The sequence below is a fragment of the Ictalurus furcatus genome, chromosome 16 (assembly GCF_023375685.1).
Source record: "Ictalurus furcatus strain D&B chromosome 16, Billie_1.0, whole genome shotgun sequence".
Lineage (NCBI taxonomy): Eukaryota > Metazoa > Chordata > Actinopteri > Siluriformes > Ictaluridae > Ictalurus > Ictalurus furcatus.
Window position 1 is genome coordinate 8,794,964 of NC_071270.1, and position 23,967 is coordinate 8,818,930.

The 23,967-nt window shown below is 38.1% G+C and overlaps 1 protein-coding gene across 3 annotated transcripts in view; it reads left to right on the top strand.

The window, feature by feature from the left end:
- Positions 1–458: 458 nt before the first annotated feature.
- Positions 459–23,967, top strand: part of ints2 (integrator complex subunit 2) — a 94,970-nt gene continuing 71,461 nt past the window's right edge. The window contains exons 1-7 of one of the 3 annotated variants that reach the window (XM_053645418.1): positions 459–825; positions 1,669–1,971; positions 2,183–2,321; positions 2,420–2,522; positions 6,130–6,243; positions 18,411–18,541; positions 18,669–18,839. In XM_053645418.1, the coding sequence (XP_053501393.1) occupies positions 1,679–1,971; positions 2,183–2,321; positions 2,420–2,522; positions 6,130–6,243; positions 18,411–18,541; positions 18,669–18,839 (951 nt within the window). In that variant the 5' untranslated portion in view covers positions 459–825; positions 1,669–1,678. The other 2 variants (XM_053645416.1, XM_053645417.1) reach the window with 2 other exon arrangements.

The following is a 23,967-nucleotide window of genomic DNA, read 5'->3' on the forward strand; positions in this document are numbered from 1 at the left end:
AGTAGGCAAGAGAGAAGCTTCACATTTATGTGGGTACCAGCACATGTGGTCATCCAAGGAAACGAGAAAGTAGACAGACCGGCAAAAGAAGCAACAACAACAAAAAAGAACATGTTGAGGTCAAAATAGAATGATCAAAAGCAGAAGGGAAGAGTTTAGTGTGGAAGAAGATAATGGAAAAATGGCAGCAACAGTGGGACAATGAAATTTAAAGGGAGACACATGTACATAATACAAAATAAAATAGGTATGGAAAGTAAGAAGGAAAATAAAAGGAAGGAACAAGCCATAATAAGTAGACTGAGGATTGGACATTGCCAGTTAAACAAAACTCTTCATGTTATAGGAAAACACCCAACAGGACTATGTGATAAGTGCCAGGAGAAGGAAACAATTAAGCATAACTTTATATCATGTAAGAAATGTATACAAGAAAGGCAAGAGTTGAAGAATCAGTTAGGGGAAATGGGGATAGAAGAGTATAATGTAAAAAGTATAGTAGAAAATGGAAATAATACCAAGGACGGAGATATCTGTTTAATTTCCTAAGGAGGATGGGACTGGAAGGACGTCTTTAATTAAGAAATGGTAAGTTACAGTGAGACAGCAGGTGGCAGTAATGCAACATTATGGGTGCCAACTGCTGTAAAACATCGAAGAAGAAGAAGCAACATGGCCGTCTTTTGTTAGCAAGCTAGTATGATGATTTTCTTTTCTAAACAGCCATCTGTATAGTCAGTGTTATAGGTTTAACAAGCGAATATGCTTGCATGTTGATATATCTAAAGCAAATACTTGTATATACACAGTAGAACTCATTTAAAGGTAAGAAGTGTTATATTTAAATTCTGACAGTGTATGCTGCTATGTTAATTTGACGTCAGTCCGTAAACTGAAGAAACGTTGAGAAGACTAGTCAGAGTTCACGAATAGGTATCTGGAGTTGAGGGGCTGTTTTCTTTAGCCTTTCTGGTCGGAGGTTGGGAATTACACGTTACCATCTCTGGTCGAATGCAGATCAGTCTGAAGAGAATTCTGAGTCTGAAGAGTCACCGAGGTCTTTGTGGATCTGCGCTTAGATCACCTTAGAATTCGTCAGTTAATGTTAAACTACAGGCAAGGTCAAGTTGCATTCTATCATGTACACAAATCAGTGAAACACTCAACAAAGCAAGGTGTTGTTTAGTTATTTAGTAGCTAGTAGTCACACTACTAGATAGCTGCATAGCTAAGCACACTGCTCGTCTTTCTAGATAGATAGCTGCCGGTAGCGCGTTATCTGGAGATTGTGCTCACATTCTTTTAGGTAATTCTGCCTTTACTGGCCAAGTTTAGAAAGTTACATATCCGAACCGTGTACCTATTGTAAGCTAGATCGTATCATGAGTAGCTAAGTATGACTAAAAGCTTCTTACTTGCTAGCTAGGGTTGTCAAGACCGTATGCAAACACACACCGTATATTTTTAATCAAGCAGCAGTCATATTGCCAGGTAATGCATTCTGTTGTTTCATTATTTATTTATTTATTTATTTATTTATTTATTTTATATTAAATGTGTTTCTTTGTTTGGTAATAGCGAAAAGTATGCAGCAATAAAATCTACAATATAAACAGCACTATAAACATTAAAACTGTAATGCATAGTGCAAAATCTGATTTTGTCTAGACACAACAGAATGACAGACAGTTCAGGACTGCACTTTGTGAGCCCTTATGCTTTTGAGGCCATTCAGAAGGTGGATGTGATTCGACTGGCAGCTCTAAGTGATCCAGAGCTGAGGCTTTTGCTGCCGTGCCTGGTGAGAATGGCGCTCTGTGCTCCTGCTGATCAAAGCAATGCTTGGGCTCAGGATAAGAAGCAGATCCTGCGCCTGCTCTCTGGTGTGGAGGCAGTGAACTCTATAGTGGCACTGCTTTCGGTGGACTTCCATGCTCTGGAACAGGATGCCAGGAAAGAGCAGCAACTTAGGTACAGTGAAGAGAGCTCATACTTGTTGCCCTGTCATAGTGTGAAGTACACATTTGTTTACAGATGTATAGTGAAAATTTGGATGTCATTTTATTCGTTTATAAATCTGTTTAGAAATATAATTGCAAGATTGGATGATTCATAAAGAAGGTGAATTTTGGAACCTTGCTGTCATAGCCCAAATGACATGTTTTTCACTGTTTCAATACAGGCATAAGGCAGGTGGGTCAAACAGTGAGAGTATCCTAGTCTCTCAGTTACAGCATGGTCTAGCCCTGGAGTTTGAACACAGTGACCCTCTTAGGAGACTTAGACTGGTTCTCAGTGAGCTGCTGGCCATCATGAACAAGGTGCCTACATATCTTTGCATTTGTTTTTGTTTTTTCATCCATTCATTCACGTCTTTAATGTTATGTACAATCCAAAGCTTTTTATATTTGTTGTACAGGTAGCTGACCCCAATAGGGAGTTTTTTCTCAAGTCATCTGAACTATTTGAAAGTCCAGTGTACTTGGAGGAGGTTGCGGACGTTCTTTGCATCCTTCAAGCAGGTGATTGTAGCTGCTAAGTCTGAAAATAAAGATCTAATTATTTAAGTGATTACAAAAATGGTTGCTCCAAAATGACTTTTTAAAAGCATTCAGTGATAGCAAAAAGTAGACATGGACCAAATGTATTTGACTACCTAATATATTCATCCAAATATTATAATAATAATTATTATTATTATTATAATGGGCACATATGATGTTTGGCTAAATAGGTAATGATTTTAAACAGCACAGCACTAAAGATCCCAATTAGCAGGCCACGCAAAGTACAACAGAACAATTTTCTGGATGTATATCCATGAATAATGTTCATGTGTTTGCACTTGTGGAAATTTGTGACAGAAATCTGCCCTTTTTTTTCCCCCCTTCCTACCCCCTTCTCCCCCAAAGTGGGCACAGTAAAGAGACAGCACATAGTTTGGATTAAGGCCAGTAACTGCATTAACACTGATTTTATATTACACAAGATTGTCAGATTGAACATCACAGCTTTATTGTGAGTGTGTGGGAGCATTTTTAGATTATTAAAAAATAATAATGGTCTTGTCCAAGATAAGTGATTCTTCTTTTTACAAAACATATTAGAAAAAAGTTGCTGCTGTGTTTCTCTACATGCAGCTCAATTAAAACACACAAACAAACTAAAACAAGCTAACATTGCATTAATTAAATTAAACTAGGTAATTGAGCTAGGTAATCATGCTGGTTTGCCCTGGCTGGTTTTGTTTTCAGTTGAGTTTTTTTTTTTTTTTTGTAAACTGTTTATTGAATTTCAAACTTTTCAGACAGAACAACCAAACAAAAGCAAACGCGTTATATGAATCGGTTTGGCTCACCACTCTAATGGCTCAGGAAAAAGAGAGATCATGTGATTGTTCAAACATTTCCTCATTATACCTCATTAAACAAACCCTCTAGAAAGAATAGAGGATATACTTAAAGCCATATATGTCAAAAATGAATGGTATAACCCTTTGTAAAGTGTTATTGAGGGGACCTCATCTGATAGCCAGTTCAAAAGAATACATTTTCTTGCATAGAATTTAAGGAACTTATGAAGCGTCTTTTTATGTTTATCTGCAGTAAAGTCATTATGTATTTCGAGCAGCATATGCATTGGGTTACTGCAAGCCAATTTCAAAGATTTAAATATTCTGAGGAAAAAGTAAATTTTCCAAATAAAATTTGCTTAATGAGCTTTCTATATCAAACCACATGGATCTGGATCCTTTATGCACCCAGTCAGAAATAAAATGCAGATGAACACTGTGCTGGTATTTCCAAATATATGGAAGATCAAGACCACCCATCGAGGATGAAGAGTTAAAGTTGAAAGCATAATACGTGGTTTTTTCTTAGCCCAAATTAAAAGAACTGAACCAACCGTTCAATTTACTGACGATTTTATGTGTGAAATTTATCAGAATAATTTGAAGGGGGTAAAGTAATCTCAGAAGAATATTCATCTTTAGAAGAGAGATCCGACCTAGCCAGGAAATGGGAAGAACATTCCACCTTTCTAAATCCATTCGAATGCACTCAAAAAGCAGGATAAAATTTGTTTTATACATCTGTTCAAAGGAAGGGGTAACATTTATACCCAAGTATACCAAGCCTTCAGGAGACCATCTGAAAGGAAAAAAAGGGTAGTGTTGAAGGTATTTGTTTTAAACCACCCAAGGGCATTGTCCCTGATTTATTGAAATTAATTCTATATCCTGAAAAAATACGAAGTCTGTAAATCGTGTCTATAAGAGCTGGGATAGAAGTTTCAGGATTGTGTTGTGTTGGCAGTTTGTGACCGTTAACCCACAAATGTTGGTATTTGTTTTTATAGCTTCTGATAACGGTTCAATTGCTAGAGCAAATAAGAGGCGAAAGGGGGCAGTCTTTTCTCGTGCCTCTCTCAACGCTAAACGCAGAGGAGCGAAAACCAGTAATTAGTAATTTTTTTTTTTTTTTTTTGTAATTTTGTAGTTTATGAACAAATAGGTCCATTCAATGTGGTCAGTTGCCTTTTCTGCATGTAATGAAATCACAAGATCATCTAATGACTGCTGATGAGAACTGTATCATGTTCAGCAACCTACGCATATTATTGACAGAGTTGCGCCCCAAGATAAAACCTGTCCGGTCATCCTTAATAAGAGAGGGCAAAAGGCCTTCTAACAGTATTGCTAAAATTTTGGACAGGATCAAGTCCACATTCCACAACAAAATCGGGCGGTAGGATGAACAATCCTCAGCCTGCTTACCTTTTATTTATTTATTTATTTATTTATTTATTTATTTATTAAAGATATGTTTGCCTCTCTCAGGGATTGGGGTAAACAGCCTTTCCTAAATTAGTCATTAAATGTATTTAACAATGAGTAAAGTAAGAGATTCTGAAATTCTTTGTAAAATTCACTACTAAGTCCATCTGAGCCAGGTGTTTCCCAGATTGCAAACTCTTCATGGCATCCAGTACCTCTTTTTTTTTTTTTTATCTCCTTGTAACTCAGATTTATATAAATTCTTGTACCATTCCTTAAATATATTATTAATAGATAAATTGTCGATTTACCACTGCTATCTACAGTAGACAGAATGGATTCAGTATCTCATTTCTTATTTGTTAAGTATGCTAAATATTTCCCAACCTTATCCCCATGCTCGTACATTTATTTGCTTAACATATCGGATTTTCCCTACTGCATGTTTTGTTAAGAGATTCCAAGGCAGTGCGGAGAGCTCCTTCATCTTAGTGAAGAACGTTTTTTAACGTACAATCAGTCCGCAATCTTGAGCTTAGATTCCAAGATCTCTTTCTGATCAGCTTGTCTATGCATTTTACTTGATATATATGCTATAATAAGACCTTAAATGAGTCTAGAAACACCTCAACAGTAGTCGGGTCCTGAAACAGCCGTGGCAATAGACCTTGAGAATTGCACGGTAGATTTGCCTGTATTCAGCACCGATTGGTTTCAGGTGTTTCTTTACTCTGTCAAACATTTTGCGCTTACAAAGAACAGAGGCCGAGGAATCTTGCGGGGGGAAAAATCACTGTATTATCTCCAAATTTCAGAGGAGAATCCTTGATCCCCAACTCCTGCACAGCATTTAACACCTGTTGCTTGTCTTGGAAGTTATATTGTGGTCACTGTGCAGAAGGGGACTTGGGGGCAAGTGATCGATTTGTGTTCATAACAAGAAAAGAAAAATGTGGGTATGCAAAAATTGATATGCGGGTTGCAACATAAAGAAACTCGGTGAAACGGCACTCCAGGTTGACTACACACAAACATCCTTCAAGCTGCCATTTTGTTTTTGATTTTCATTTGATTTTGCATACTGTCACACAAACATTTTTTTTTTTTTCTGTAAGTGGTGCTTCCCACTATCCCTTGACATTAAAGTAATTATTATTTTACTCGGTTACAATATTGTAATTTGACCATTAATTTTTAACCCAAGAATAAACTATATGGGGGAATTTATACCGGTTAACCTTGATAACTCCTCAAAGTATAATCATAGCATCAAAATTTTGTGATATCCCTACTCAATTTATTGTGCTTTCATTGAAAAAATTCTGGCTGAAAGTAAACTGTGTCCTTTGCAGAACTGCCCTCTTTATTGCCAGTCGTAGATGTTGCTGAGGCCTTACTGCATGTGCGAAATGGGGAGTGGTTTCTTTGCCTCCTTGTTGCCAATGTCCCTGACAGCTTCAATGAAGGTATTTAATGAACACAACTACTATACATTGAATGCATTGTGTTGCTTGTATTTATAACAGATTTTTTGAGTCATGTGTAGACATCATAACAGGTTGTAGCTGTAATTGTCTGTTATTCCATTCGCGGTATTCTCATGAAGTATAAAATGTGACATCACTGTTTCAGGTGTTCCCAAATTATGATTACATGATCCATATAAATTATGTAAAATGATATGATATATAATCTAGTGTAGTATTACTATATGTAATCTATGCCTCGGTGCAGATACACCTTTCAATCTTATGGCGTGGTTGCTGGTGCCAGGTGTTTGAGGGTTTCAGAAACTGCTAATCTTCCGTGATTTTCATCTCTCTAGAGTTGACACAGACTAGTTTAAAAAACAAAAGAGCAAACAAAAGAAGATGCTAAGTTGGAAATGCTCACTGAAATGTGTATTTGCAGTTGTGTTTCCTGTATGTGTACACACAATCTAAGACACAATTTATAATATTTACAAATATATTTTCATGAACAATGCACAGTGGATGCCAATATTATAATCCTAAAGCCAAATCTGTTTGACATTTCATTTTCAGTGTCTAAACTGGTATTAGTCTGCCATGTTGAAAAAACATGCTTATCCTCATGCTCCTTAAAAAGTCTTAATGTCATATTCCTTAATGTAAAAATAAGGCCTTAATTAGCATTAAAATGTCTTAAATTCACGTTTTAAAAATGCAGTGGAACCGACACCATAAAGAAGATTTAGATTTTATTTTCATTCATTGAGTTTTGTAATCGTAAAGCCGACTGTGTTGCACTTAGTGTGTGTGCGGCTCATCTGTGTTTTAGCGCGGCTTTGTTCACAGTAAATGACACTCCACACGAACTTCATCTCTGTTTGTGCTTTGATTTTTGATTCACTTATAACGTGCATTTAGACACACCACGCACCAGATTCACTTTGGTTTATTTTAGTGGCCCTGCTTGTATGTTTGGTTTTGTTAACTGTCCCTCAGTGGTGGAATGAATTTCCAAACTCAATCCGGACAGCAGAATCTGTCACTATCTTCAAAAAATAGCTAAAGACCCACCTCTTCCGTGAGCACGTAACTCACCCCTAAAATGCCAACCCCACGTTATCTTAAAAAAAAAAAAAAAAAAAAAAAAAAAAAAAACCTCACTCTGTCTCTTGCACTTCTACTCTGCACACTTTTCTAGAACTCAATTATAATCTTGTATAGTAGCACTACTTGTATTGTTCTCTGCTTGATATATCGCGTTGCTTGTATTTCCTCATTTGTAAGTTGCTTTGGATGAAAGTGTCTGCTAATTGAAAAAATGTAATGTAAATGTTGTGTAATCTCAATCATTTTTGTGGGCGCACAGAGGTTTACAGCATTTCACCTGATTGGTAATGAAGTGAAATAAAAAAAAAAACCTGTTGCCAACTAAAGAAGGTCTTCCTGTGGTCATCCGCCAAAACAAAAGCCACAAGGTCTAACGCATAAAAATTAATTGTCAGAAATGTTATTAATGTTATATTAATATTTGTACCCCCAAATAAAAATATATTAAGTATTATTCAGTGTGTATATATATATATATATATACATATATATGTATGTTTTAAACACTACTTGTTACTACAGTTTTTTTGGCATTAAATTACAAAAAAAACTAGTAAACACTACTGCGAGGGGGTTTCTAATTTTGTGTTTTGTAGGAAATCTCGAAATTGGTTTAACCTCATAAAAGGTGTTGTGCCCTATTCAGCCTCTCCTCAAACACCTATATTGACAGAAAGCTGTGAAAGCAATTCATGTATTTGAGTCAAATTAAAAAAAGGAAATCTCCCTTTTATCATGTGTTCTAACTACAATACTGCCATAGTATTTCTTTTTCTTGGAGAAAGGAAAATCTAGTCACTGTTCTTGAAATTTCACATCTCCCATACTTCTATTCTAAATAGTCTTTAACATATTCTGCAGGCAGTGGTTCTGAATGATTGAGTTGAATGATTTGGTTGATGTGCATACAAAATGTATTACATATATCTTTGCTTTTCTGTAAGGCCACATTTTTTTTAAAATGATCCTTTAAGTACACTTACTTGGTTATTTAATTTATTCCGTTGCATATTTTATATTTGACCTAACAAGGAAAATGTTTGCATGGAATTATGAGAAATTAGAAAATAATGACTAAAAGAGTTGGAAGTGATAACCTCGGAAAGTGATAAGTAAATAGAAAGGAACAGAAATATAAATGGAAAAATAATAGAACCTTTTGGTGTTTGTGAGCAAAAAGAGATTCACAGCTACCCTGGTTGCAAAAGTACCTCAGCAGCTTAGCAACCTGATGCTACTTGATTATAATCTGAGTAATTGTATCTTGGAATCAGACTGACATTAGCTAAAATGTTAACTGCTTATGGTTATGAATAACCACTAAAGGAAGGGCTCTTCAGGTAAACTAACACTTTCAGATGGCATAACTGGAAGATCCTTATGTCCTGGTGCCCAGTTGGTGGCATACATATGTGTGTACACACACACACACACACGTGTGTGTGTCTGTGGAAAAAGTAGTTGCCCCATCCTGATTTCTTCTGTATTTGTGTGTATCCCATACTAAATAGTTTCAGAAATCTAAGGTAAACAACAAAATCTAAGAAAAGAAAGGCAGCCTGAGTAAACACACAGTTTTAAAATTGTTTGTGTATTGACGCAAAACGTTATCTGATACGACCTGGGCCTGTGTGTAAATGTATTTGCCCCCGTAGTTAGTAATTCCCCAAATCTGTGAAACTGCATTCATAGTGTGGTTCAGATGGACTAGACGCAACCATGTCTGATTTACTTCAAACCCTGTTCAATCGAATCAACACTTAAATAGCACCTTTTCAACAGTATAAAGTTGGTTAGAAGGTCTTACTCAGTAACACAGTATGCAAAAATTAAAAGAAATTCCAGGTGGAATGAAGAAGGTGATTGAAATACATCAGTCAGGGAAGGGTTACAAAGCTATTTCAAAGGCTCTGGGACTCCAATGGACCACAGTGAGAACCATTATATCCAAATGGAAATTCTCGGCACAGCAGCGAACATTCTCAGAAGTGGCTGACCTTCCAAAATTCCTCCAAGTACACAGCAACTACTCATCCAGGAAGTCACAAAAGAGCCAAGGACAACATCAAATGACCTGCAGGCCTCTGTTGACTCCACTATCAAACACACTGGGCAAAAATGGTATCCATAGAAGAGTGGCGAGGTGAAAACCACTGCTAACCCAGAAGTACATTTAAGGATTGTCTGAATTTTGCCAAAACACACCTTGAACATCCTGAAACCTTTTGGGAGATTGTTCTGTGGACTGATGAGTTGAAAGTGGAGCTGTTTGGAAGTGTGATTATGTGGTGATGCTTTACTGCTTCAGGGCCTGGGCAACTTGCAGTAGTTGAGGGAAACATGAATTCTGCTCTCTACCAGAAAATCTTAAAGGAGAATGTCCGGTCTTCAGTTGAAGACTGACCGGACAGTTGAACCTCGAACGCGTCTGGGTTATGCAGCAAGACAGTGCTCCAAAGCATGGGAGTAAATCCTAGTACTTGAAGTAAGTGAAAGACTGATCTCCAGTTATTGGAAGTGTTTGGTTGCAGTTATTGCTGCTAAAGTTGGCACAACCAGATTTTATTTTTAAGGAGGCAATTAGTTTTTCACATTGGTGATAGCTGTTGGATAAGTTTTTTTTTTTTTTTGCTTCAGTAAAATAAATGAATCATAACTGTATTGTGTGTTTACTCAGGTTGCCTTTGTTTATGTTGTATTTTGGTTGAAGATCTAAAACTATTTAGTATGAGATATACACACACAAAAAAAGAAGAAATCAGGAAATACTTTTTCACAGCACTGTATATACTGTCGTGTGAGGGGAAAAAATAAGGACACCCCATGGAAATTGTTGTCTTTTATTTACATATTTGGACAAACAAATATTTGATCATCTTTGAATGATCATATATTAATAAAGTTGATATACTTGAACAAGCCCACAATGAAAATTAGCTTTTTCAATCATTTATTTAATCGAAATATCAACAGATGTGATATTATTCTGTGGAAAAAAGTAAGTACACCCTTGGCATTAGGCCAAGCTAGTATTGCCCCCTTTGGCATAAATAACTTCTTGTAGGCATTTTGCTTAATTTTCAACTGGTCTCTGACATCGGCTGGCTGGAATTTTGACCACTCTTACATGCAGTATTCTTTCAGTTGCAAGATGTTTGAGGGATTTCTTGCATGTACTGCCAGTTTCAAATCCCCCCACATTTCAGTGGGATTTAAACCCGGGCTTTGACTAAGCCATTCCATAACCGTCCATTTTAGAGTTGCAACAACTAATTGATGATAATCGATTATGAAAGTCGTCAACGAATCTCATTATCAATTAGTTGGCCTGCGCACGGTACGTTTAATCATTGTTACTTCTTTTCCGAAAACACACATCGGAGAGTAAATATTAAAGTTGTGTCCAAAACGACGTATTATACACTTACACTATGCACTACCGTTCAGTGCAGTGTTTCTCATCCTAGTCCGCGGACCCCTAGTGGTCAGTCGTGTAATTGCAGGGGGTCCGTAGGAAAGTTTTTCACAAATGTTAAAATAATATTGTATATTTTTTTGTTAAATGTATCAAAATATATTCAAATGAGATGTTTTAAAATTAATCAGTCTGGTTATTCGCGTGCATTCACAAATATCACGTAGCTGAGCTGATGATCGTTCATCGATGGATTTATTTCCAAATGAAATGTTAATTTGCAAAAACCTTTGAGTGGTAGATAAGTTCAAGTGTTGCATTGATGGATAAAATAAACCAAAGATAATTTAGAGCGTCAAATTAAATGTCACACCAACAATAAAAGGTAATTGAACCTGGTATTTGTACCAATGGTTTTTAAACTAATCCCTGGGGAATGACAGGTTCTACCAATCAACCAGGGATTGCTAGGACTGTAGAATTCAGTGCTTTTTTGTGCATCCAAAAAAAGTAATGCATAAATACTAAAACACACACACGCACATATATGTATATATATATATATATATGTATGTATGTGTGTGTGTGTATATTTATGTAGTATCTCACAAAAGTGAGTACACCCCTCACATTTTTGTAAGTATTTGATTATATCTTTTCATGTGACAACACTGAAGAAATGACACTTTGCTCCACTGTAAAGTAGTGAGTGTACAGCTTGTGTAACAGTGTAAATTTGCTGTGTCCTCAAAATAACTCAACACACAGCCATTAATGTCTAAACTGCTGGCAACAAAAGTGAGTACACCCCTAAGTGAAAATGTCCAAATTGGGCCAATTAACCATTTTTCCTCCCTGGTGTCATGTGACTTGTTAGTGTTACAAGGTCTCAGGTGTGAATGCAGAGCAGGTGTGTTAAATTTGGTGTCGTCGCTCTCACACTCCCTCATACTGGTCACTGGAAGTTCAACATGGCAACTCATGGCAAAGAACTCTCTGAGGATCTGAAAAAAGAATTGTTGCTCTACATAAAGATGGCCTAGGCCATAAGAAGATTGCCAAGACCCTGACACTGAGCTGCTGCATGGTGTCCAAGACCGTACAGCGGTTTAACAGGACAGGTTCCTCTCAGGTCCTGTGAAGCTCTGGGGAACTCCATGCCCAAGAGGGTTAAGGCACTTTTGGAAAATAATGGTGGCCACACAAAATATTGACACTTTGGGCCCAATTTGGACATTTTCACTTAGGGGTGTACTCACTTTTGTTGCCAGCAGTTTAGACATTAATGGCTGTGTGTTGAGTTATTTTGAGGGGACAGCAAATTTACACTGTTACACAAGCTTTACACTCACTACTTTACATTATAGCAAAGTGTCATTTCTTAAGTGTTGTCACATGAAAAGATATAATCAAATATTTACAAAAATGTGAGGCTGTACTCACTTTTAAGATACTGTGTGTTATGTGTGTATATGTATATATGTGTATATGTATATGTGTATATGTATGTAAAAAAAAAAAAAAAAAGCGCAGAATTAAACTACGCCCTAAATTAATAATATATAGTCTAAGGATGTCACGAGAACCGATACTTCGGTACCAAGTCGGTACTAACATTCTTAAAACGTGACGGTACTTGTTTTTCTGCAGTAGCGTATGTACCGTATCTAATGAGGATATAGAGGTTGCAATTCTTTCGGGCTGAAGGGGGCAGCATATACGCGCAAGTGTATTAGTCGGTCCACAAGTGGTGAATAACAACTACAAGCACACGGGGGGGAAAAAACTACAGAAGTTTAGCTCTGCCCCGACTCGTGGAGAGGAAAGGTGGTATGGAATATGGAAATACTTCGCATTCGAGGCAGATTACGACAAACATATCACTGATGCTCTGAAGCCGGTGTGCAACCGATGCTATCGTTCATTTCATTTCAAGTGAGGAAACGCCTGGAATTTGGTGAGGCACCTGAAAGACGGGTCCTATATTATGTTTGTTTGAGGGAGCTGGCACTGTGGCCGTGAAACCAGCTAACGTTATGCTCCATTTAATGTTTGCGATAGCCAATTATTTGTTAACGACGCTAAAGCATTGCAATGTTATAAACTACCTCCTAATGGGCCACCATGCATCGCCATTTAGCCCATGTCCTGTCAGGAAAATGTAGCCTAATGTCACTAATAATTATTGAACTGTTATTGCTTTTAATAAATCTTTTTGTACCAGCCACCATATCAGTGAATTTAAACTAATGCCTGCATTCAGAATATCAGGGTTGTGTCTGTGTGCATCTTTGTGCGTGTGTGCGTTTAGGAGTGCACCTCCACTGTAGCCTCCACTCATTGTTAGACAGTGTTTGATAACTTAAATATCCCCCCACCTCTCTTTTTTTTTGGCCAGTGTCAGCCAGAGGAGGATGTCCTCCAGGAGAGTTTTTAATAAAACATTTTTATTTTTATACCACACCGTGGTATCGAATTTGTTATCGAGTATCGTGCACTTTTGGTGGTATCTGCACCAACTACTAGATTTTTGGTATCGTGACATCCTTAATATACTCTGTGTGTATTGGGTTCTTTTCAGTCTTATATAATTGGACAAACAGTTGTATAAAGATTTAGTCTTAAGTTTATATTTGTAACACTCAATTTGTGGATTTTATTTTAAATAAATTTTAAAAATTGTACTGAAAGCCCCCCCACCCCCCACCCCCATCCGATGAATCGAAAAAATAATCGGCCAACTAATCGATTATGAAAATAATAGTTAGTTGCAGCCCTAGTCCATTTCTTCTTTTTGAGGCATTCCTTGGTGGATTTTCTAGTGTGCTTAGGATCATTTTCCTGTTGAAAGGTCCACTTTCAGTTCAACTTTCGGACAGATGGCCTCATATTAATTTCAAGCATTCTTTGGTATGATGCAGAATTCATAGTTGAATCAGTGAATGCAAGCTGTCCAGTCCCTGAGGCAGTGAAGAAAACCTAAACCAAAACAATTCCACCACCGTGCTTCACAGTTGGTATGAGATGCTTCTCATGAAAAGCTGTCTTTGATCTGTGCCAAACATGTCTGCTGTTACTGTGGCAAAACAGCTATATCTTTGATTCATCTGTCTAGAACACATTATTCCAAAAGGCCTGGTCATTGCCTATATGCTCATTGGCAAAGTGTAGTCTTCCAAAGGCTTTCAAATTTGTGTAGTCTCTTTGATTGTAGATGCATGTACTTTGACACCAACAGTTGCAAGAATTACTAGCAGACCCTGTGATGAAATTTTGGGGTTCTTGGAGACTTCTTTTTGCATCAGACAGTCTGCTCTTGGGCTGAATTTGCTGGTACGGCCAGTCCTGGACAAGTTGGCAGTTGTTTTTAATCTGTGCCATTTGTAGATTATTTTCCTTACAGTGGAATGATGTATTTCACACAATTTGGAGATCTTTTTAAATCCCTTGCCAGACTCATAAACATCCACAACCTTTTTTGTGAAGGCCTTATAGACCTCTTTAGATCTTGGTGTAATGACACCACACCTCAATAACAAAGGGAACACCAGACACTAGATAAGAGAGGGGTATAAATAAGATAGGTTCTACCTGCACTCCCTAAGCAGCTTCTGATCACTGGCACCCAATCTTGAACACCTATTCAAATGTTTGTTTTTCCAAATATGAAAGAAAAAAAAAAGTCCATGGGGTGTACTTATTTTTTCACATGACTGTATGTATATGTTTTTCACTTCCGGTGTGAGAACACTGTGGGTGTTTTGGCTACCGCTTCACATTCAGACTGTGTGTGTGTAATATACACACATACATACACATATATTTTGTTTGTTTTTGTGTGTTTGTTTCCATTCCGTCTGTTTTTTTCATTTGTTACTCTGCGCATAAAGTCAAATCCTGTTGGCTTCTGGATCTACAAAACGCTTGGAATTGGATTATATGCCTTTCTTTCTGTTCACCAGAGAAAAACAGCATTTACCTGCCGTTGGAGACTGGATAGCTCACACTCCGTTTCACGGGTATGTCGCGACCCCCTCTATTTCTGTCATGTACCTCTCTCGACATGGGTATTGAGTGAGTCTCCACTCTTTATCACCTGTGTGTTGACAGTTCTTTGACTGATTGGGTAGCCTTCCTCTCAATCAACTGTTACGTGTAGACCAGGCAGGGCTACTGGCTGCTGTGTGCACACTTCCTTCTGGGAGTGAACGCTGACGTGTCTGTCTGCCACTACTCTCCGGTGTATTGTTGTGCGTGTTTTGTTTTAGTCGTCTGTTCCCACTACATTGCTTAGATTCAATTTGGATCTCGTTGAACTGTGATTGCCCTGGGATTTTTTTAATGGATGCCATGGTGTTTGATTATGCGCTACTCACCTTAGGAATGAACTTGCTCTACTGTTAAGTATCTGCTGGTTCAGTTTATGGGGCTGATGCATTGCTTTGATACGGGACCATCTTCAGATCTGTGGACTCTACTGTCTGATATTTTGTACTGGAGGAAAAGACTTTTTCCGTTGGCCTTGGATTATTTTACATTTTTCTTTTTTTGACATCTCACCAGCTACAGCTTCAATAAAAACTGGCTCGCAAGCCCTTGTTGCTTAAGGTGCTAGCTTCGCGGTGTCTTAACCAGGTAGATTGGTTGGTTCTGGCTTCTCCTTTTTGTTTTTATTGCAGTTTTAGTGGACTGGCCTTTCATAGAGCAAAACTCGCACTACCCATCTGCTCTGCTGTGCATTGGCATAAATAGGATGTATTTTTACACTACTTTGGATCTGTTGCGTCTGAACTCGTTCTCTCGTCTGCCTGCTGAAACCTACAAAGTCTGTGCTACTCTGGCGATTGGAAGCCACCCTCATTATTTTCTTATACCTTAAGAATAAGTCTTGCTTATTCTGTCAATTTGCTGTATTCTGTCATTATGGTCAACCACCCGTTGTCTCGCCAACAGACCGTTTGCTGCGAGCGGTGGTATCAACTTTGATCGTATTCGCTTACTGGAATACTTTTCCATTGAACCATGCCAGCCACATTTGCACCTTCAACTGCAGCCTCCTCTCCTGTTAAAATGGCATTAATTAATTCCAGCTCTCTCTCTAACACATCCTTCATTTTGAATGCCTTTTGTAGTTCTGAGGATTTGGACTTTTTATTCTTAAGAGATCTGGCTAAGCAATGGTGATGTGATCCCTCTGGGTGAATTGACTCCTGCTATCTGTACCTATTATAACTCTCCATGGTCTGTTGGCCGCGGTGGTGGTCTAGCTACTGTGTACGCAAACAGAGGTGTATGCGTCTGCTTATGTCTCGTATCACAGATGTTATTACTTGTATTTCAGACACCTCACAGTTGGTTTAAGTTTTTAATACAACTTGCACTGCCATTTTAGACCAGGTTGCTCCTTTAAAGTCGCTGAGATGTAAAAATAGGTCAGGCATCCAGCCTTGGCTTAATGAGCATACTCGCTCTATTTGGCAGTAATGTAGGAAGGCAGAGCATAAGTGGAAGAAGGATAAACTTATGGTTTCATTTGAAATGTTTTGTGATTCCTGAAAGTAGTGTAAAGTGTGAAGAAATGCATAACGGATGAATGGGGGAAAATTCCGCTTGCTCAACTTAACCAACTGGTGTCTTCAGTGCCCAAACGCTTAATAAGTGCTATTAAAAGAAAAGGTGATGTTACACAATGGTAAACAGTCGACTGTTCTAACTTTTTTGGAGTGTGTTACAGTCATCCAATTTGAAATGAGTGTATATTTAAAAAAATAATAATAATGTAATTCACAAAGTAAAACATCAAATAATGTTAGTGTTTTCAGTGTGAATTGAATTTTCAAATGACTTATTTTTACGTTTTCCATACTGTCCTAACTTTTTCGGAATTGGGATTGTATATGTAAATAATGTTTTAAAATAAAAGGCTATTGTCAGACTGTCTGCTTCTGCCCAAAGTACACCAGAGTTACTGACCGCTACCGTCGGAAATTTAACCCTGCTCCGCAAGAAATCTGATCCCTCTGTTCCTGCCGGAGAGCTGTGGGAATGCAGACCTCTAATGTGGGCATTCTCCAAACTGTTGCCACAAAGTTGGAAGTGCACAATTGTCTAGAATGGGTTTGTATGCTGTAAAATTAAGATTTTTCCTTCACTGGAGCTAAGGGGCCTAACTCAAACATGTTCCAGCATGACAGTGCCCTTGTGCACAGAATGAAGTCCATGAAGAGATGATTTGCAAAGATTGGTGTGGAAGAACTCGAGTGGCTTGCACAGAACGTTGACCTCAACACTACTGAACACCTTTGGGATAAATTGGACCGCTGAAGTGCCCCAGGCCTTGTCTCCTGACATAAGTGCTCGACCTCAGAAATGCTCGTGTGGCTAAATGGGCAAATCCCCGTAGGCACAGTACAAAATCAAGTGGAAAGCCTTCCTATTAGAGTGAAGGTTTTTATAAGAGCAAAAGGGGACTATATCTGGAATGAGATGTTCAAAAAGCACATAAGCATGTGATTGTCCACAAACTTTTGACCATATATGCAGGTTTGTTAAAGCAATATAAAGTAGGCATGTTGGCTAATTGAAAGCTAAGCCTGTTAAATGATTAATTAGCATACCAACTTGATATAATAGTTATCTACTTATAATTTGGGCACTGCAAAGACCAAGGACCAGGACCGGAGATCCCTTCTAATTACTTGTAAGCACAACCATCTTCTGTGGGCTTGGAAAGACGTTTGATTTGTTAGTATGCGGTTAAAACGAATACGTTTATGAACACTTTTCTGATTGACATTTAATCGCATGTGACACATTAGTATTTGCTCTTTTTTTTTTTAAATAAACTTTTTCTAAATTTAGAAAAAAGTAATTATAGTACTTCTTAATTTTGACTCACAATGTTTGTAGTGTCATTGTCTGACTCGATCAATTAATTTGTCATGGTCCTAGTTAGGTCTATTCTAGCATTTCTTTAGTTGATGACATTGTAGTTGGCACTGGGATTTTTTTTCCCCCCACAAAGAAATGACTACCTCCTGTTACTGGTGATTTGTAAAATGTATGTATTTATTTATTTATTTATTCTCCTCAAGGTTCATGATTTTACTGTATGCTATGTGAATTCGCCACAAAGCAAAATTAATTACTCCTAAATGCATAGTCCTATTTTTGTATATTTTTCCATTTAATCGCTTTGGTCAGGTCAAGGTCCAGGCCAAATGTGAAATTTAAATGCTATGTTTATGATGTTTATTAAAAAGGAAACCTGTTTTAAGACTTTTTATGGTTGTATATAGTTGTAAATTTTGTGGAAATTGAACTGATTGAGTGCGTATAAAGTATTGTGGGTGGCTTCAAACAAATGCCATAAGTGGTCAGTCTACCAACAGGAACAGGCTGATGCAGGATTAAAAACGTGTAACTTGTACACACAGCTATATTCCAATTGCAGTTGGTTATCTTGTATTGTCTTTTTGATTTTACTGTGGCCCATAAAGCAGCTGTTTAAAAACTATGTACTTTTCAAAGTGTATTATTATCTAAATATCATATTCACAGCAATCAATCATCATGAAATTTCAGCAGATGATGATACATGAAAGAAAATGGGCACTGAAATTTATGTCCTACCTTTTAGTATGTCGTGGTCTTATAAAGAGTGGTGAAAGGCAAGATGAGGAGAGTGTGGGTGGGAGACACAGGACTGAGGCTCTAAGGCAGCTGTGCCAGATGAACCCATCTCAAGCTTTTAACATCAGAGCCATGGTGGTGAGAATTCACAGCTATACTTAACACAGCTTGCATTTAGGACTCCCATACATCAAGCTTTACGAACTCAGCTACACAATTGATTATTACTGAATATTACTAAATATTATCCTCTCGTTTTCCGCAGGTGGAGGAGTGTCACCTGCCAGGTTTAGGGGTGGCTCTGACTTTAGATTATAAGGCAGGCAGTGCAGACAAGGCTGTTAGTCCTTTAGTGTCTTATGTCAGTGGTCTACTCCTCGGCACAAACAGCAAAGTGCGCACATGGTTTGGCATGTTCATCCGCAATGGGCAACAGGTAAGCATTCAATTATGCGATTTACATGGGCATCTACACAGGCACTCAACACGCACGCACGTATGTACATATACGCAGTGTCCCAAAAATCCCCATACATAGGGGACTATGTATGCCAGTACCACCTATTTTGTGCCTTCGTCAGTGAATGTTTGTGGGTGTCCACTTCTTGGTTGGTCCACAACATTTCCTGTCTTTTTGATAAGTTTGGCAACAGTGTCATGCGTTTATGTGCTTGACATGTTTGCTGTTAAAGTCCATCACAACCTTGCAACAGCTGTCCATGTGTGTATGTCATGGGAAAACGAAAGTACACCCACTTTCAATTCTTTTTTTTTTAAGCAGTTGTGTTAAAAAGATTTAAATATCTAGTCATAAAAAAAAAGAAATCAGAAACCAGGTGGGAACAAAATAGCACAATCTATTGTTCAGTAGCATGTAGAACCGCCTTTAGCAACAATAACTTGACGTAAATGTTTTCTTTACAACATTGCTTCAGATCATTCATGTTTGAGGGCATTTTTTTATGCACAGCTCTCTTTAGATTTTGTGATAGCATCTCAGTGGGGTTGAGATCTGGACTTTGACTTGGCCATTCCAATACCAACAGGTTTTTTTCTTCTTTAGCCATTGAGATATCAATTTGCGGCTGTGCAGATCTGCTTTTATAGAGGTAGTCATACTTCTTGATGATTAACTAATCTTGTGAATTTCATTAATAACACCGGCTGCTAATTACTCTTTTAATGATTGTGGAAGTCAGAGGGAAGGGTGTACTTATCTCTTCCCACCTGGATTCTGAACAGTTTTTCCCACTGGGTTTTATGAAACTGTGGTGGTTGGACCCTTGACCCTTTAGGGGGGTCCGGGAGCATGCCTGTGAGTGTGTTATTGATGCTCTCGGGTGTGGACACTCAACAGACCCTCTTCATGTGAGTCTTCTTTTATTTGCTGTTAGTTTTCCATTGATACCCTTGCAACATGCTACATGGTATAATATAATACATGTTATCTTTACCAGTTGTTAATAAAGATGAAGTGTTCTACCAGTTTACTAACTAGCCGTTGAATTCTTAGGTTGTTAACAGATAGCGATCCATCCTGTTGATATCATCATATCGATAATCATTCATGTAGTAACACTCTTCATAAATAATTGTGAGCCCCCAGATAAATCATTGGCTGTATACATGGTTGTAAGGATAGTGGTCTGACTGACTTGGAGTAAGAGATGCTTTGCCGAAGCAACAGTGCAAAACGGAGATCTTTATGAGACGTGTAAAAATGCTTTTGGTTCGTTATGAAACCGTGGTGGATCAAATTAAACTGTGGTGGGCCGCCACTGTCTAGGTAATTAACAAGAAACACTGCTGAATGTTCGTTTACTGTTTGGGAAGAAGTGACTTCCTCTAGTTGTCACCAGAGGTTGGTTATTTGTAAAGTTGTTGTGGACCACACAATTGTTATTTTGGCCCTGGTAAAATAAAAACATAGAATTGATGGAAGATGTACTTTCTTTTTCCATGATATTATATGCATACAGTCTCCTCTGAAAATATTAATGATAATGAGTCTTAATTGATCACATATACATATGCACAGTGAAATTCTTTTCTTTGCATACCCCAGCATGTTAGGAAGGTGGGGTCAGAGTGCAGGGTCAGCCATGAAACAACACCCCTGGAGCAGAGAGGGTTAAGGGCCTTGCTCGAGGGCCCAACAGTGGTAGCTTGGCAGTGCTGGGGCTTGAACCCCTGACCTTCTGATCAGTAACCCAGAGCCTTAACCATCAAGCCACCACTGCCCAAATATTGGAACAGCAAAGCAAACCCAATTCTTTTATTTTTGCTATACACTGAAAACATTTGTGTTTGAGATCAAAAGATGAATGAGAATAGATCAGAATTTCAGCTTTAATTTCCAAACCACTGGTGTACTGACATCAAACAGGTCCGCCAAGGAAAACCACAGGAGTTGATAACATTGTGAGAGCTATGAAGAAAACCTGAAAAACAACATTCAGTGATCTAACCAACAACCTCCACAGGATATAGGTGTCTGTATCAAAAAGCACCATTCGAAAAAGACTCTGAGAGCAGAAACCTATAGAGGCCATACCACAAAATGCAAACCGCTCATCAGTAAGAATGGGAATGACAGATTGGAATTTGTAGATAGATAGATATGTGCCAAAAATGTTATAAAGCCTCTACCAAAGTGATGTAAAGACCAAAATGTGGAGAAAGTACCCGCTCATGATCCAAAACATACCAGCTCATCGGTCAAGCAAGGTGGAGGTAGTGTCATGGCCTGGGCTTGCTTGGCTGCTTTTGGAAAGAGCTGACTAATCTTTATTGATGATGTAGCTCATGAAGCTAGCAGCAGAATGAATTCAGAAGTCAACAGAAACCTTCTGTCTTCCAATTTACAAAGAAATACACACACACATGTATGTATGTATGTATGAGAGATGCACCGATATATATTTCTCAGCCGATACCGATAACCGATTATTCATAGTGATATCGGCAGACACAGATAATTTGGTGGTTCTGCCTTTTATACCTTTATTAAATTAATAATAATTTATTCCACAATTCTGAAAGAAATGCAAATAAAAAAATTTATTCTCTCCATTTCAAGAAGTTGTTTCACCGTAACTGGTCTCATAAACAGAAAACACATTACTCAAATTAACATTAACTAAATTCTGAAGATTAAATTAAGATTTCTTAACTTATTGAATGTTATTAATTCATATTAACATTGACTGAATTCTAAAAAACCTCCTGTTAGTCTCACATTCACTCACCACAAACTAAAGCATTTCTGCTTCATCATTGAACATCAAAATGGTTATATATAATATAAACTTTTTTTATATTAACATTAACTGGATATGAAACATACTACTCTGCAAATATATTTTTCTCTGATATCTATCTACAGTGAGGGGAAAAAAGTATTTGATCCCCTGCTGATTTTGTACGTTTGCCCACTGACAAAGAAACGATCAGTCTATAATTTTAATGGTAGCTTTATTTGAACAGTGAGAGACAGAATAACAACAAGAAAATCCAGAAAAACGCATGTCAAAAATGTTATGAATTGATTTGCATTTTAATGAGGGAAATAAGTATTTGACCCCCTCTCAATCAGAAAGATTTCTGGCTCCCAGGTGTCTTTTATACAGGTAACGAGCTGAGATTAGGAGCACACTCTTAAAGGGAGTACTCCTAATCTCAGCTTGTTACCTTTATAAAAGACACGTGTCCACAGAAGCAATCAATCAATCAGATTCCAAACTCTCCACCATGGCCAAGACCAAAGAGCTCTCCAAGGATGTCAGGGACAAGATTGTAGACCTACACAAGTCTGGAATGGGCTACAAGACCATTGCCAAGCAGCTTGGTGAGAAGATGACAACAGTTGGTGCGATTATTCGCAAATGGAAGAAACACAAAAGAACTGTCAATCTCCCTCGGCCTGGGGCTCGATGCAGGATCTCACCTCGTGGAGTTGCAATGATCATGAGAACAGTGAGGAATCAGCCCAGAACTACACGGGAGGATCTTGTCAATGATCTCAAGGCAGCTGGGACCATAGTCACCAAGGAAACAATTGGTAACACACTACGCCGTGAAGGACTGAAATCCTGCAGCGCCCGCAAGGTCCCCCTGCTCAAGAAAGCACATATACATGCCCGTCTGAAGTTTGCCAATGAACATCTGAATGATTCAGAGGACAACTGGGTGAAAGTGTTCTTGTCAGATGAGACCAAAATGGAGCTCTTTGGCATCAACTCAACTCGCCGTGTTTGGAGGAGGAGGAATGCTGCCTATGACCCCAAGAACACCATCCCCACCGTCAAACATGGAGTTGGAAACGTTATGCTTTGGGGGTGTTTTTCTGCTAAGGAGACAGGACAACTTCACCGCATCAAAGGGACGATGGACAGGGCCATGTACCGTCAAATCTTGGGTGAGAACCTCCTTCCCTCAGCCAGGGCATTGAAAATGGGTCGTGGATATGTATTCCAGCATGACAATGACCCAAAACACACGGCCAAGGCAACAAAGGAGTGGCTCAAGAAGAAGCACATTAAGGTCCTGGAGTGGCCTAGCCAGTCTCCAGGCCTTAATACCATAGAAAATCTGTGGAGGGAGCTGAAGGTTCGAGTTGCCAAATGTCAGCCTCGAAACCTTAATGACTTGGAGAAGATCTGCAAAGAGGAGTGGGACAAAATCCCTCCTGAGATGTGTGCAAACCTGGTGGCCAACTACAAGAAACGTCTGTCCTCTGTGATTGCCAACAAGGGTTTTGCCACCAAGTACTAAGTCATGTTTTGCAGAGGGGTCAAATAAATATTTCCCTCATTAAAATGCAAATCAATTTATAACATTTTTGACATGCGTTTTTCTGGATTTTTTTTTTTTGTTGTTGTTGTTGTTATTCTGTCTCTCACTGTTCAAATAAATCTACCATTAAAATTATAGAATGATCATTTCTTTGTCAGTGGGCAAGCGTACAAAATCAGCAGGGGATCAAATACTTTTTTCCCCCTCACTGTGTCTATCTATCTATCTATCTGTGTGTGTGTGTGTGTGTATGTATGTGTGTATGTATGTATGTGTGTATGTGTGTATGTGTGTATGTATGTGTGTGTGTGTGTGTGTGTGTGTGTATATATTTTTTTTTTGGTCAACTCCTCTTCATTTAAATCTTTGAACTGTGTACTGCTGCTTTAATTCAGCGTGAGCAGTGCGGCAAAAAAAAAAAATAGAGACTATGTCGAAATTGCTGCAGTGTCCGGTGTAAAAGCACTCATTCGTTAACATGCAGTGCAGAGCTTACAAACTGCAGTTTTGTCGTCATTGTCACCCAATTCAGAGTAATTCAACACAAGAGACATCTTTACACACAGCAGGAATTTGTTGTGTTTTAACTTGGAAACATTGCCTTTATTGGCCGATACATCTGTGCATCTCTAGTGTGTGTGTGTGTGTGTGTATGTTGTCTATAATACAGGTGAATCTAAAAAAATAATAATAATTTTATATCGTGGAAAAGTTAATTTTTTCCCCCCCGTAATTTAATTAAAAATATGGAATTTTCATATATTCTAGAT